The sequence below is a fragment of the Mixophyes fleayi genome, chromosome 1, assembly GCF_038048845.1.
Source record: "Mixophyes fleayi isolate aMixFle1 chromosome 1, aMixFle1.hap1, whole genome shotgun sequence".
In the NCBI taxonomy this organism is placed as follows: Eukaryota; Metazoa; Chordata; class Amphibia; order Anura; family Limnodynastidae; genus Mixophyes; species Mixophyes fleayi.
The window spans coordinates 49,989,544-50,006,887 of NC_134402.1; the positions used below are offsets into that span (position 1 = coordinate 49,989,544).

General features: G+C 37.9%; 1 protein-coding gene across 2 annotated transcripts in view; it reads right to left on the bottom strand.

Annotated features, from left to right (window-relative positions):
- Positions 1–381: 381 nt before the first annotated feature.
- The window catches only part of LGI2 (leucine rich repeat LGI family member 2), a 44,623-nt gene continuing 27,660 nt past the window's right edge, over positions 382–17,344 (bottom strand). For both annotated transcript variants that reach the window (XM_075194746.1, XM_075194745.1), the window contains 5 exons: positions 14,762–14,833; positions 14,583–14,654; positions 4,845–5,014; positions 3,305–3,469; positions 382–1,762 (listed from right to left, as the gene is read on the bottom strand). In XM_075194746.1, coding sequence (XP_075050847.1) covers positions 945–1,762; positions 3,305–3,469; positions 4,845–5,014; positions 14,583–14,654; positions 14,762–14,833 — 1,297 coding nt within the window. In that variant the 3' untranslated portion in view covers positions 382–944. The remainder of the gene's footprint in view (positions 1,763–3,304; positions 3,470–4,844; positions 5,015–14,582; positions 14,655–14,761; positions 14,834–17,344) is intronic.

A 17,344-nucleotide genomic window follows, 5' to 3' on the forward strand; every position in this document is an offset into this window, starting at 1 on the left:
GTCCAATGGCGATGGATTGCTGTGGGGGCTGGTATTTATGCTTTTCAAATCTTGCGAGAACCGAGCTCAAAAATACAAATACGTCACAATGACGTTTTGCCTCGATTTAGATTCCGAATGGGCGGGAGAGTACTCGGATAGGCGAAATTTGGATGAATTCGGATCTCGGAGAACCGAGCCCGCCCATCTCTAGTAAATACGTACCCAACCCGTACTTACAACTTACAATAAGGCTACATTTATTCAAATGGTAACACCTAATAAAAGAAATCCTGTATCTTATTTTCTAACTCGCCTGTGTTGCAGGAACCATGAATAGTTTGGATATAGACAACATGAATGTGCTAATCTATGCATTTTAAGCCGTGGTATACACAATGATTTAATGTTTCCAATTTATTGATTCTACTTTAAAATCTCCAGTTTGTATCTCAAATATACAAAACATGGTAGTTACAGCATACAAACAATAGAACTGTAGAAATATTCTTGCAAGAAAAAATGGTTATGTGTTACATGGTAAAATGGTAGCACAGAGTACACTTTCCATTAGACTACTACAGCAGAGATAGGCAACGTGGATTTTCCAGCTGCTGTGGAACTATAGGTCTCAGCATGCCCTAAATCTGGGTCTTTTTTTTTTGCCTAATCCTGCTCTATGTTAAGTCTAATAACATATGCAATACCCAAACAGCTTCCATTGACATTTTCAAAAAGTATATATATACTTTGTTATAGACATTCCAAAGCAGTTGCCCAGTATTCGTTAAAAAAAAGTTTTAAAATTAATAAGTGATAAAAGAACAAAATCATGCAAAAGACCAAAGTATGCATTTGTACAAAATGCAGATTAGACTTTGACAATACACAGTTCCATGTACTTCTGCAGGAGATATCTAGTCCACCTTGTGTACATGGCAAAGGATATTTATTACCCATGTCCTTTATAAGCTCAGGTCAACAATGACATGTTCAAAAATCTGAGTGTTGCCTTTAAAGCTGGAAGCAAAGACAAAATCCCGTCGGTCGGTTGACACTGCTGTGAAAGAACGAGGTGCCTGAATATAGATCTCTTTGAACTTCTCAAAAGTCTTCTTCTCAGGCTCCCACTGGTATATTTGTGAAAATGTATAGTCACTGCCCAGTGCCAAGTAATATCTATCCCTAAAGGTAAATGGTTGCAAGGCCATCGCACCACGAGATGGCAAAGCCTGGATCTCGACAAACTGCTTGTTGTTCCATTTCATGATTTTGGAATCCCCAATAAATCTGGTCAATGAAATGTATAGTTCGTCTTTCATTTTGAAACTCTTAACTGCTAGGACGTCTTCCATGTTTGGTATGTCACTATGTGGGGTGAATTTCTGTGTGCTTTTATTCCACTGTAAGATAAGAGGTACTTGTGATCTGCTGGATAACACAAGATGAGGCTTCTCATCTATTTCGATAAATTCTGCATCGGTGTCTCGGAACCATTCATGGAGAGATTGGTAAGAGTAAAACCCTTTGCCGTTCCACTTGTACACAGTAGTCAAACCGGCCTTCGAGCTGTCTGCAATCACAAAAAATGTTGCACCTTCAATCTGAAATAGCTCAATGTCATTCGGTTTGGATATACGTGAGACCTCAATGTCTTGAAACTTGGTGAACTTGGCCCAGCTTTCATCGTACTTGTATATGTGAGAGCCACCAAACAGCTGTGCCACCACCATGAACACTTGATCGTCAATGAGTATGGCTTTGCATCCAACAATGGACTGGCCTGACAACAACAAAAATTGAGATTAATATAGCTTTTAAAAGATCTCTGTATTTCAAACAGGATATATTTTATTTATTATTACATGAAAATTCACTTCACAAAGGCAAACCAATATTATTGTGGTATAATTTCTAATAATAATTTGTGATGTGTGAATGTTCTACCTTGTAAATCACAGTGTGAATGTTATTCTGTTTTTAGAACATGCAAATATCTGTAATGTATAATACAAAGCACCTTGATGCTTCCAATGTCGGTGAGAGAAGGTTTGTGAACCTTATACAATTGTCTGCATTCCTGTACGCATTCCTGTACTATCTTGATCTTCATCTACGTTTTTAAACTGATGTTATACTGGATGACCAGCTCTGACAAAAATGACAATAGTGTTTCATTTTATCATAGAAGAAAAGTCTAAGTCTAAATAATTAATTAGACAGCGCTAAAATGTCTAATCACAACAAACTAAAAAATATTCCAAACTGATGTCTGTGAGATAAAAGATGCACTTTAATAAAATTCATACATATACCAATTTGGTGGTTGTTGATTTGTTTAATTATCTCACCCTTGACAAAGTCAAGTAAGATCCTCGAAATATGGGCTATAGGTCTTTCCTTGCTCATCAAAACTTAAGTTTCTTCTCGGTGACGGTCATAATAGAACTTTTAGAACATTGAAGCAGCAGTGAAGCAATGCGCACTTGATTGACCCTTTTTGTTCTTGGACCAACCTTGTGTGCTCTTTTTCTCTTTTTTTGGACATACTCATGGCATACAATGAATCTCCATTCATATGGATGGCAAATACTTATGTATAATTAATTGGCATTGTGCACTCCATTTTTGGAGCCTGGGGAGAGACCCATATGTTTGTAGCTGAAAACAGAATGTCTTGGTGTAACCAAATTGATCTTTAAAGACTGCACTTAAATGGATTACCATATATTGTAAACTGCGTTACAGCTCAACCCAAGTACGATTGTATATACTATACATCAGACATCTGACATTTGATGCACTTATTACAATACTACTCATTTATTTATGAGAACTTTTCTTTATATGTATGGATTGCTGAATAAATTCTAATGAACTATCTTATATTTGCACTGTATCTATAGTCTCTTGAATATTGCAGTACAGTGTTGTATAGTCAACATGTGAAAAGCATTTATTTTATTACGTGACAATGGGACCAGGTGGAGCCATGCCAAGTTATTTGCTGGTTTAAGTTTTAATTTACATTTATATTTAATTTAATAAATATGTGTTTTATGTTCAGGGTTCACCTCTTCCATAAGTGTGTTAATGTATTCATTTGTTTGGAATATACTCTTTTCACCGTTATATACGTTATAATATGCTAGCATGACGTGTCTGTCTGCCCATATCTACTGCCCAAACCGTCACCTCCCTCCAGCATCAATCATTGTGACAGTGGAATGCACAACTGTCAGTAAGTAAAAAAATAGATCTAGAAATGAGAATCCCGCATAACGTGAAGTTATATCTTTGTAATAAAGGTGGTTGGTATTTGTACCTGTGATGTTGTCGTAACTTCTGAAGTTCATTTCAATGTGATCCCACTCCAGAACCATACAGTTCTCCATGCTCGGCTGTGCTATAGCCACAAAGACATCATTCTTATATTGAAAGGTATCCACAGAGACAGACTGACAGGGCAATATCTGATGGACAACAAAATCTGCAAATAAATAGAAATTTAAAAATAATGAAGTAGTTTCTTTTATTCCATAATGACTTCTCTATGTAGTTTATTCACACAGACATAAGCACTTTATATTCCCGGGGTGGCGGAATCTCTCTATCAACAGTTTCAAACAAAACAACAGCGTTCTTTCTCTCTCTTCTAGAATGCAATAAATAAATAATAATGCTATGGGTAACACCTCCGCTTTTATTTTTTAGAAGGTTTAGTAAATCGACCCCATAATATAAATGTGAAAAACACTTATTAAGTTTACAGAGTAAATCCCCCTCACCTTATAATAGTCTACAATAAGTATCTACAAAAATCTAATACATTTTAAAAAATAAGCACTAGAAAAATAGTTTGTATCTGCACATCTTGTCCACAAATAGCACTGTAGAAACTGCACTTTTAAAAAAAACAAATTTAAATCTCCAACAAATTTAATTTTGTTGCGCAAAATTTCCCGCTCATCTCAATTCTTTGTTTGTGGTCCATTAAATAGGAGACACATGACAAACACATGGAAACATTTCTACTGTACTGAACATCCAATATGTACAGTCATGGCCAAAAGTTTTGAGAATGACACAAGTATTGGTTTTCACAACGTTTGCTGCTTCATTGTTTTTACACCTTTTTGTCAGATGTTGCTATGGTATATTGAAGTAAAATTACAATGCTCGGAGTTTGTCAGAATTTGTGGGTTTTTGTTTGTCCACCCTTGAGGATTGACCACAAGTTCTCAATGGGATTAAGTTCTGGGGAGTTTCCTGGCCATGGACCCAAACTTTCCATGTTTTGATCCCCGAGCCGCTTAGTTATCACTTTTGCCTTATGGCAAGGAGCTCCATCATGCTGGAAAAGGCGTTGTACGTCACCAAACTGTTCTTGGAAGGTTGGGAGAAGTTGCTCTTGGAGGATGTTTTGGTACCATTCTTTATTCATAATGTGTTCTTAGGCAAAAAGAGGTGGGGGAACTGGATTTTACAATACTGAGCTATTGCGACTCTAGTTGCAATAAGTAAATGACCTGTTACATATCTGTTGTGAAGCTGGAGCTGTGGGGGGTAATGGTGGAGTAGAGCAATTTCAGAAAGTTGTTGAAGTCTTGTCCTAGTGACTTGATTTATCAGGTCAAATGCTTCCTCCTAGAGAGTCAGTATTTTTGGGCAGCTCTTGCGACTGAGTTCAATGGCGTATGCAAGTGTTTATCAAAGTCCTGAGAGGGGATGTGTTATTTATCTTTCAGTTGAGTAAAGGACAGAAGTGAGCTACCTTCAAAAAGTTCAGTAGTCCTTAAACCCCATCACCTGGGTTTTGTACAGGCTACAGCACAAATATAATAGCAGATTTAAACATATTGTACCTGTAGTTATGCAGTCTGAATTAAAGCTTGTTACTTCATTCAGCTTCTTCCCTTGGAAGGTAGAAGGCCCAACACACATCACATCAGACACAGTGGAGTTTGTCATCTTCAGCCAGGAAAACAGCCACTTGGCTTTACAGTCACACTCAAACCTATTGCCGCGTAAATCTCTATAACATAGAATTGAAAAGAATATAAACAAATACACGATGCACATAGAGAAGAAATACCATTATTGTTGCTCAGATTTTTCAACACTATAAATAAAGCAACTCCCAGAGCTTATATGATCAGCAGTATTTAGATCTGTTTATGGAATGTAAGTACAGTGCTATATCGTTATAATACCAGCTTAAAACACAAGCCAACAGGGGTGTCACTGAGGGTGGAAATATAAAGACAGTGATATAGCATGGAATGAATTTACTTCAATTTACTTTTGTGCTGAGAATAGTAGACATGGGGGGCTTATAAAGAGGAGACAGACATTACACAAGCATAACCTTTCATTAAAGTTTTTACATAGACTTGTCTACGGTTGCTAAGTGGTTAGCACTTCTGCCTCACAGCGCTGGGGTCATGAGTTCAATTCCCGACCATGGCCTTATCTGTGTGGAGTTTGTATGTTCTCCCAGTGTTTGTGTGGGTTTCCTCCGGGTGCTCTGGTTTCCTCCCACACTCCAAAAACATACTAGTAGGTTAATGGCTGCTATCAAAATTGACCCTAGTTTGTCTCTGTCTGTCTGTGTGTGTGTATGTTAGGGAATTTAGACTGTAAGCTCCAATAGGGCAGGGACTGATGTGAATGAGTTATCTGTACAGCGCTGCAGAATCAGTGTCGCTATATAAATGATGATGATGATGATAGACTTGTCTACTTATCTATGTCTATAAACAGACAGTGGCATTAGCACAGGGCTCCAATGTCTCCTAGTTTGTTTAGAACACTGGTCACATATGTGTACAAACATAAATAACAAAAACACACAGTACACTGACATTATTATTAATCTTGTCCTAAAGTAGTTCATAACTCATGAGCCTACTAGGGTTTAATAAAAATAAGACTTTAGTTTAGAAGAATGGTTTGGCAGCATGTTGGTTACAAGTGGTATTGCAGCCACTGTGCTTCTATTTAGTCATTTATTTAATTACATATGGGGGTATTGTAGTTACCTCTAATATCACCTATGCAAGGCTTTGACCAGTACATCACTTATAAGGAAATTAGATGGAAATTTGCATTACATAGTGTTAATAATTCCTCTTTCTGGCTGACAAGTGATATGTAATCTGTTGTCACAGCTCCTAATTGAATATACAAAGAGTGCATACAGAATATTGCAATTGTTTAAATATAAAAATACTTTGTGTGGAACATGTCATGTTAGTTCTCATACTTACCCTTATGAGACTAAAGCCCTTTACTAACCTGCTGTTACCTTACACTTGTTTCTTGGTTTCATAGACCTGCATACAGAACCAGGGGGAAAATGTATGAAAGTCCGGTTTTTCCATCTCGCGGGAAATCGGTGACTTTGCAGCTAAAATTTAAAGCGGCGATGGCTTGTAAAGGCAAGCTTGCCTTTACAAGCCATCGCCACTTTAAATTTTAGCTGCAAACTCGCCGATTTCCCGCGAGATGGAAAAAACGGACTTTCATACTTTTACCCCCAGGTGTACCCAGACACAGCTGTTAAGTGCAACCTCCCAAGGCCCATATTTGATGGGGGCCACTGGTTCCCCTGCACAGGTCCCCAGGTATTTAAAAAAAAACAGAAGTAGAGGTATCACGCAGCATTCAGAGAAGAAGGATTGGTGTATGTAGAAGCAGATAAATTATAATAATTAAATTACCGCTAACTTTAGCATCAAATCGAGGCCCCAGAATCCTGTGTTGTAACCCGGCATTCTCAGGCGCCAAATTTAAACGTACTCAGTGAAGAACCAATAAGAAATCAGAAACTAAATGATCAGGGTGTGGCAGTGGATCACAGGGAAATTAATGAATGATTGTATAATTAGTTCCCCTCTTAAAAAATGCAGAGGAGAAGCTGGGTGGATGATATTGTGAGGGTGAGAGGGTTAATGAAAACTGATGATGGGGGAGTTAATGGAGAATGAAGATGAGAAATGGCGGTTAAGCGTGGAAGATGGGCAGCTAGTAATTGCAATTAACAGTAAATGATTAATGGTGTAAGATGATTAACGACAATAGCTAAGCCTATTACTGTGGAATAATGGGGCACCACAATGGATATCACACAAAGTCCCACATTTGCAAAGGTCGGCCCTGCAACCTCATCTGCCAATCCATTCATGAGATTATTATTTCTGACTGCAGATGGTATAGTAGTAAAAGTTTTCAGGCTAAACAGTAAAGTAACTTATAGCACTGAAGCTGCACGCTACAGCTCTATGGATTTTGATATTGTGAAATTGATTTTAGGTGCCTTTTGCCACAATATAACTATAAAGTGAAACACAATAAACAATGCAATGCTATCCACAATTAATTTATTTGCATGCTTATAAATTAGTATAATATGTTGCGCTTTCTAAAGATTTTTATCCACAACTTACACAAGATTTATGCACATGTCTGAATGCAAGAAAAAAAAAATGCTGTTTGTTTTTCTTTGAACATATCTACATATCAACATTAGTCTGGCCAATTGAAATGCTAAAAAGTTTGTTCAGGAAATACAAAATGCTATGACAATGATAACTGGTTACATAAGGGGCTGGATTACTAGCTAGTCAATTTACATCTGGGGAGTGAATGGGCCTAATTCATTAAGAAACGGAAATACCAATAGATGCCATATTTTGCGCAAAATCGCTCTGTGCTTGCCAAGAAACAAACCATCCACTGGAGAACGCAACAATATCCAGTTCATCTTGGAGCGCAAAGGACCCTTACTACAGCCTTTAATTTTGTGGGCAGAAGGGGCGGGGAATAGGCATATGCACCTAGTCCAGTGGTTCCCAGAATTTTGCGCTTTGCGGCACCCTTAGAGTCTCCATAATTTTTTCAAGGCACCCCTCCAAAATAATTACTGAGCAGTCCCGTTTTATAAGTAGTTGGGTCAAAAAAACGTAATAAGTATTTAAGTCAGGACAGAAATACTTATTTAGTTGTATGCATAAATAATACACATAAATCTAAGGGAAAATAAAAATTTTATATATTTTTTTCAATTATATTTCTGTCAAAGAATAATTTACAGCTAACTTACACTGTGCCCCATTCATCTACACACTCTGTGCCCCGTGCATCCACTCACTCTGCCCCCTCTGCATCCTCACTCTGCCCCCTCTGCATCCTCACTCTGCCCCCTCTGCATCCTCACTCTGCACCCTCTACATCCTCACTCTGCCCCTCCTTCATTCTTTTTCCTATACCATTACCCTCCGTTTCATAACTTACCATACTTTCAGACCTTCTTTCTTCTGTTTCTTCTTCTGTCTTACCAATTCGGCAGCGCCTGGGACCCAGCATCCTCTCTCCTGCCGCTTGTCACTGAATGTTGGGCGTGATGACGTCATGCCCAACATTCAGTGAGAAGTGAGGAGGGAGGAGGATGCTGGGTCCCGGGCACTGCCAGATTGGTAAGTTTTGGGGTTTTTTCTCCTCCTGGCCGCGGCACCCCTGTATCAGCGCCGCGGCACCCCTGTATCAGCCGCGGTGCACATTTTGGGAACCGCTGACCTAGTCAATGTGTCCAATTCAAACTTTGGACATTTCAAAGGTACATGTTTTCCTGTCTTATAACTTGCACCAGCTACAGGTCTAGTGGGAGTGCTGATTACTAGTGATGACGGCTATGTATGTATGCTGCAACATGTGTTTGCAATCAAGAGCAACTGTAAAAATGTATTTTATGAATAGTAGACATTTATAACATCCTAATAAATGTATTTTATGTATAGTAGACATTTATAACATCCTAATAAATGTACTTTACAGAAAAAATATGGAAAAAAAACTTTTAAAATGTTTTACTGTTTTATCATTAATGACTACTGTATATTATTAGCAGGTGATGATAACTGAATAGTTTGTTTAATTCAAGTGTGTTCTTTTGTGACATTATATTCCACATATGTGTTGAACGTATCCTGCAGTGTGTTGTCTGTTTGTTTTCTAGAGCAGAGCGGACCTAGACCCGTATTTATCAACAGATGTATCTTTACATCCAATGTGTTTGTTTTGTGTGCCTTAGTGAATCAGGCCCAATATGTCAGAAAGCCACTGTCGCAAGCTTCAATATGTCATTAAATAAAACATAAACATATATTAAATAACAATAAAGTGACTCTTTTAACTCAAAATGTGCAGTATGTGTGTGTACACATTGAAATATGTTATTCCATTTAAAGAATTATTCTATATTTACATTCAGAAGAATTTGTACAAAGAGAATGTACAAAAGTATCTAATATAAATCTTGTTAAAGGACTCTATTCTGTTTCCAGCATTACCGTCACAATAGGGCTCGCACAATTTTTATATGTAAGGCAAAAAATACCCATGTGACCTGAAGTTTACCCAGGTGCCAGTATGTGCCCCTTTCACACTAATACTGCCAGCCCAATTGCCAGAAAATCATACTTACCTACTCTCGGAAACTTGTTTCCAGGAGAGGGGCGTGACTAGGGGGCGGCAGGAGGGGGGGGGCGTCCAAACGCATCGGAAATTACATTTTTGCGGGGGCAGGGCCAAAATGGCGCAATTCACAGAGAATCGCGTCAAATGACGGGATTCTCTGTGAATCGCGCCATTTTAACAAGGGAATTCCGGGATGCGGGAGAACTCCCGGACTTTCCGGGAGAGTTGGCAAGTATGCAGAAAATGCCTCATCACACGTACATTGCCATTGCCCATTGCCAGTCTTTGCCCCATTACAGTGACTGACATTGCCAGCGATTTCCCTTACAAACTTAAATTGATAAATTTAAATTGATAAATTTTACCTCATTACACTTACGTTATCACCGTGTGCCCTCTTCACACATTAGTTGCCATTTTGTATCTCCATTACACAGTCTCAGCCTGAGCCCCATTAAACCAACATTGCCAGCCTTTATATTATGCATAATGCACCTTTTATTCCTGGCAATTACAGCTCACATGCATGCTGCTTATCTGCTTTCTAAAGCACGGCTGTGTACAGTAATGACACACCGTGTCACAGCACTATGCATGGTCAGTGGTAATCACTGGCTGTTACCCCCAGTCAGCTTCCAGTACAGAGAGGATGAAAGGATCACAGATAGGGGACATTTTCTTATCCCTAGGGCACAATCATCATCATCATCATTTATTTATATAGCGCCAGCAAATTCCGTAGCACTTTACAATTGGGAACAAACATTAATAAAACAATACTGGGTAATACATACAGACAGAGAGGTAAGAGAACCCTGCTCGCAAGCTTACAATCTATGGGACAATGGGAGTTTAAAACACAAGGGCATGTTACATCATATTGCACAATGGACCAGCTAGAATGCAAAGGTAAAAGTATTGAGTGGACTGTGTGATCAATCACGGAGCAATGTTGGTCAGAGGGTTGTTGTCTTGTGTTAGCTGTGTAGAGGGTGGTAATAGGGTAACCTAGGGAGATTTAGATGGTGGTTGAGGAATATCATAAGTTTGCCTGAAGAGGTGGGTTTTCAGAGAACGCTTGAAGGTTTGAAGACTAGAGGAAAGTCTTACTGTGCGATTCTTATTCGCCCTAATGCCATTCTAACATTTTACATTAAACAAATGTGTATGTGTTATATATAGTATATAATACATTTAAAGCATGCTTTTAGTTTAAATTTAAAGTGACAGTTTTATTGGCACACATTAGATATTATTGTGATGAATGTCATTTTAGCCCCTGTTACATTTGTTTTTAAGTCCTTTTGTGTGAGTTTGTCTCCCTTCAACTTATGGAACAATCATAAAACCTAAAGTGTTTACTGAAAAAAGTCTTTCACTGCAGTGTGCATTTACTTACATCTATGTTATCTTTTCCCCTACATTAGGCCCCTGGTTTCATCACGAACTTTACATTTTATTGAAAGCGACAACTGAGCTGACATAAATCATATAGTACCTTATGTAAAGGACAATGAAACCTATTGAATGTATCCACATGTGAGGGGAATGTGAAACTGACAACATGCTGATTTCCTTTCATCTTAATGGAAGCTGGCACATTAAATAATGACCTTGTTCTACTATGTTGACAGTAGCCGGTCAGTTCTTTTTACATACTAATTCAGCTTATCGGCTTATAGAGTTTGTGTATAGTAAACTACGTCAAGGGAATATGCAGCTGAGCAAACCACACTGCACTGTAAGGGTGTAAATACAAACTCTTTATATCGATAACTGTCTTGCAAAGTCGGATTATCCATATAAAATATAATGAAATACAAAACAGCAACACATCCATAGTTTACAGCTTCATAAATCCAATGGGAATCTTGTTTCCTGCATTCAATATGCAAAGTAACCAATCAAAAGCGTCTAAGTAGTGCTTAGTGCATCATCATCATCATCATCATCATCATCACATATCTTTACACCAGGTCTCTAGTACCTGCAAAAGATATGCTTCCTAAGAAGTGTGCAAGTCTCATTAGGCCACATCTCCCAAGGGGAAGCTACACTTATATATACATGCCCTTATTGTGCTCAATGTATGCTCGCCTGCCTCCATTACGCCTCTACCATGGTAAGAAGCTTCAAATTTAAAATATACTTAAATATAGATCGGGACATATTTTGGCAAGTATGCATAGTGTGAAAATATATAAATTTATATTTACGTTCACCTCTAAATGAGGCCCTATATATTCCCCTTTAACAGTAAACAGAAACCAAAGTGGCTAAAGTGCTATATAAGGGGTTCGATGAATCAAATATGTGCCTATAAGAAACCTTCCCCCCTCAGTCTGGCTGAATTCCTCTAGGCAGTAATTGTGTTTGACATCTACAGAGGATAAAATTACTTTTGATATAGTTCAAACACCAATGTACCAGTGCTAACAATCTGTGCTGCAAAATGTTCTGGAGCTGTGAATAATAAATTGATGAGTGTGGTTTCATTGCACTGTTATGTGTAATATGCACATTGCACATAACAGTGGAAGACACATAATGACCAGCCCTGGTCAAAACGATCTGCCATTCAGCTGCATGCATAGACTTTTAGTTCCATTACAGCTAAGAACCACAGATACCTTAATTTGGTATATAGTTTTTTCAAAGCAGGAGCTTCCAAAAGCAGAGGCCTGTTCAGACATAAATCTAGACTATACATTGAATATGGTCCAGCATTCTGTCCTACAAAATGTTATAGATGAGCTGGCAATAATCTGCATTATCTATGCATTATTTATTATGCAGGAAATAGTGCATTAAAAGTACATAAGTAGAAGCACTCAATTACATTTATAAAATACTGTGAGTACTGGGAAACTGGTTGACTGGTATGTTTGTCCCAGATTTCTGTCATATGCCTTTTTAAAATTCAATGGAATTTTAGTTTGGTATTAGCAAGCAATTTGTTTCCTTTTTGTAGCACAAGTAAAAGCTGATTTACAGGGTCCCTGGAGTGAATGGCGTGTGGATGGCAATTAAGTTCTAGTTTTTGACTACTATTTAGACAATAGTCTCATTCACAGACTGCAGCTTTGCAAATTCTGGTGCAGAAATAAAAGGATGGAATAGCCTTTTAGCTGTGGCTCACTGCCTGGGGAAAGTCAGGGAAGGTAAACCTATGTGAGAGACCTTTGATCGATAGGTTTGTAAAACTTGCTTGTATTGTTGCATTGCTTGTATTGTCATTTTGTGTGGGCTGAGCTCTAATTGTTTAAATAGAGCTGGACAGGCCTTGGATTTACTTTTGTTGTTATTTTACTTTATTTTAATAAATGTAATCCTCTCAATAAAACTCACTGTAGGCTGGTTGTACCTTACTTGCTTGGCCTTGTCTCCCTTACGTAATGCCTTGAGCCACCACATACCCCAAAAGACGGCTTACTCTACCTAAGTTCATCACATACATTAAGGCACTCAATAAAAAATATTGTGTGTACTGTGGAAAAATATGGCTGTGTATGTAAGTTCAAGGGGGAAATATAGAGACATGAGATCCCCTCTCTGACAAATGTTTAAGATTTAAAGATTACACTAGAAAGAAAAACTATTTCTAGCATTGCTCTTGCACTAACTTATTTTTGCATTATTTTTTCTATATTCTCTGATGAAACTGACATATAGCTAGAGAAATGCATTAGGATTATTACTTGAGTCTAGGAATATTCACTTCTGTACTATTTGTGATTACTTGATAACAGGACTTGATCGCTTTTTGATGGCAAGATTCAATCTGAACCAGTTCATCAATTGTCATTGCTGCTGCTGGTTTCTCTGTGCATTCTTGTGACCTGATCCTGACATGCTTCCTTGTAATGATTCCTGCTAGTCCCTCTGTTTTGCACCTTCTCTTGTGACCTAGACCCCAGCTTTGTTTTGACTTTGCTCCTGCTCATTCCCTGGCATTGTGGATTTTCTGGTTTCTGACCCTTGGCCTGTCTGACCCTCTGTTTGTCTGACACCTGTGGATATCGGTGCCTCGTGCTTCCTGGGTAACCTGGACTCCTGACACCCAAGGACCATCCGGTGGCTTGTGCCTCCTGGCTAAACACTGGAATCCAGACACCCCTGGATCATCCAGTGCCTCATGCCTCCCGGCTAAACCTGAATCCTGTCACCCGTGGTTTATCCAGTGTCTCCTGCTTCCCCTGCATCTCCAGCTTCAGAGCCCAACCTGGTAAACCTGTGCTACAGTTATCAATCTTTGTCTTGGAACCTGCATTTATCCTTATACCTGCCATCCCTGCTGTCTTGAACCTGCTGCCCCCATGAACTGAGTTGCCATTAACCATTCATTGCATCTGTTGATTCCTGTGTAATCTATGCTATGCTTGCTATTTCATCATCAGCCATTTATATAGCGCCACTAATTCTGCAGCAATGCACAGAGAACTCACTCACATGAGTCCCTGATCCATTGGAGATTGCATTTTATATTCCTGTTGTCATTAATCTACTGCCACTGAGAACTGAGTTGCCGTTAACCATTAACTGCACTTATTGCTCCCTGTGTAACTGTGTTATCAATAACTCTCCATAGTATTCATGCTAGGAATCCTGACAATTGGTATTTCCACATACACAAGGAGCAGCATCTGTATAATTATTCCAGTACTTTTGCCTTTTTAGGTCTAGTGCACCTGTAACTTTTTCATTTATACAGAACAATTTAACTTGCCGGCTTTTCCAGAGTGAAATAGAAATATGGAGGGCCTGGAGGTGGAGATGGCCAAGCAATCTCGGGTTCCCCAAATGAGGTCCTACACCCCTCCACCCAGGATTCTGCAACATTCTGTGATGCCCACTGTTCTTTCCAGCCTCCCAGCCCCAGGTGGGCATCACCGAGCCACTACCCAGGTTTACCCCGCTGATTTACTGTTCTGCCCTTGTGTATTTGTATATACCATAGTGCAACATGTAAATATTTTGGTAAAATGAAAAGTTGACATCCCTCAAAATTCCATGTTTACCCTTGGACTAGATATGTAAATTACATTAGAAATATGGTAAAATACACATTTTCATATACACATATGGAAAGATGAATAGAGAAGCATGGATAACATTGCTCTACTTACAGTTCAATGAGAGAATCCAAATCACTGAAGATGTCTCTTGGAAGAGTCTTGATGTGATTATTGGCCAGGGATCTGGAAAAAGAGACACATCATTTTATATAAGCCTCTGCTACTGAAATAAATGATTCAATTATAAAACAACAATAGAATACAACACAGATCCCCATAGTTGGACTTACAGATGAGTTAGGTCTCGTAGGCCTCTGAATGCATGTCTGGAGATGGTCTCTATTTTGTTTCCTTCAATAAACCTAATGGAGAAAAGAACCTGTTTAATTTATTTATTTATTTACTGTATTTTGATTGATGTTGTAAATCATATGACATGCAGAACTTTTTTTTCACATGTCAGAAAGTAGGAAATGTATCAAAATTTGTTTTTTTTTATTCATATTCAATATTAGAATGGATTTAAAAAGTTCAAAGTGAATTAATTATGTTAGACATAGATGACTATGAGAAAACAATGAGAGTGGCAGTCTATCTACAATGGCAGTCACAGGGTATCAACACAATATGAACATAAACAATAATGTAAATATAATATTTTGTTTAAAAAAATACAGAATCACGTAGTACTTAGTATAGTATAGATTCTTTAATGAGTTTAATGAATTTACTTTAATGAGTTTAATGAATTTTTTTATTGCAGCTAATTTCACCAATCCTTTATTTCACTGCAAAATACTTTTAATTTCACATTTTTACATTTTTTAGAAGCTAAAAAGTATTAGTTCTATTTTCCTTTAATGCTAAAATGTTGGTTTTAAGTACACTGGTTATTAAGTATAGATGAAATAATCTATTTAGTAATATCTTTACATAAGACAGTTTGTTTTTTAGGTTTAGAGGTCTTTAAAGAAATGCAAACATAGAGCAAATAAATATAATATGGAAATTGGTGGTAAGTAACCCCATATAAAGCATTCTATCTAACTGACGCTTCTGTTGGACAAATAGCAGGAAAAAAATGTGTTTGGTAGCTCCAGTGAGTTCTGGCAATCCTTACCCGAAGGATAAAGATAAGTGCAATGTCACATGACTGTTCTCAGTACTTCAAGAGGTTATATGCGTGCAAACAATATTAATATTATCTTCCTACTAAAATCTGTTTGTATCTTTTGGATATTAAGCAGGGGAGTTTTGATTGGCTCCTCTTGTGATGTTTTGGTTTATTTTATTTTTTTACTTTACAATAGGTTCGAAAAACCCGGGTTTCACCGTTCACACCCGGGTCAGACCCAGGAGTAACCCTCCAAAAGACCGGGGAATTAGCAGAGGACCCGTTCACACTCAGCCTCGACCGGGGTCGTCTGGGCTTACCCTGACAATGACCCGAGTTTTTGAGGCAGTGTAAACAGGGTATTAATCAGTATAATCCTAAAATAATATGTTGAAGTAAAAAAAAAGAAAAACTGCAACAGAATTGCATTAACTCATAACTTCAAGACTATCCCAACTGTAACATCAACCTAAATCTAAATTTATACCTAAGTACTAAATGCAACTTATCTGAAGCTCTAAATCTAGCTTGAGCTCTAATAGATCAGTGATCTAACATAGCTAAATTCCTAAAATGATACGCTCTACTTTACCTTCTTGTTTTTGATCTAAGGATGTGGTGGGATCCCACTATCATGTCCTTTGTCCTGAACATACAAATGTCTTAAACCTGTTCTGCTTGTTCGATAACCTTAATACCCACAAAAGGAATCATGGTTGTCCAGTCCAGTACCTAGGAGCTGAGCAGGGCCATCTTTTGCATTGGGCACGATGGGCAGCTGCCTGGGGGCCCCGCGGGCAAGGGGGCCCCATAGGCAGGGCTCTTAATTAGAATAAATAATCCTGCAAAAAAAAAACCTGCAAAAAAAACCTTAAAGGGTCACTGAGCAAGTACATCTATCTATCTCTATCTCTATATATCTATATCTGTATCTCTATACATCTATATCTGTATTTCTATACATTTATATCTATATCTATCTATATATATATATATATATATATATATATATATATATATAGATATAGATATAGATATAGATATATATATATATATATATATATATATATATATATAGGGGCCCTGGTGCACTGCTTTGCCCGGGGGCCCATAATGTTGTTAAGATGGCCCTGGAGCTGAGAGGTATGAGTAAAATGAAATTTCTCTAGTATCTTTCTTTATATGTCTTCTTTTCCAGTGCAGTTTGGAAAACAAAAGCAAAACTCTGCTAGCTATGGGTTACAGCACCCAGGTTTAAATTGGGGGAGGGAGGAAAGAACAACTAGTAGCTATTCAGATCATCAGAACATTCACAGTATTTCAAGAAATGAATGTGCAGATCTTGAGGAAGGCAGTGTCATGTCCACTAGTATGATTAGGTTAGTGAGGACAGGACTGCATGTGACAGGCAGTTCTATGATGTGAGTAGGTAAATGGAGGAAAGCGGAAAGTCACAGACTGACAATTATATAATACATGAAGCAGAGTCTCCGACAGCATAGAGTAATGATATGAGGTTTCTGCTAAACTGATGCAGGAACATTCTGATGTCAAACCCACTCTGTATGATACCAAGTTCTTATGTATAACTTGTTTTTATCAGCATCAGCTATTGAGAAACTAAAGTCTACTTCACTGTACTCCAAAGTGCCACTGGTTGGGAAACACTAAATTCAATTGTTCACATTTAAGTGTGTTTTATCAAAATGTAACTGTATGCAAAATAAATTACTTAGTACAAAACTTCTTCTTTTGCTGC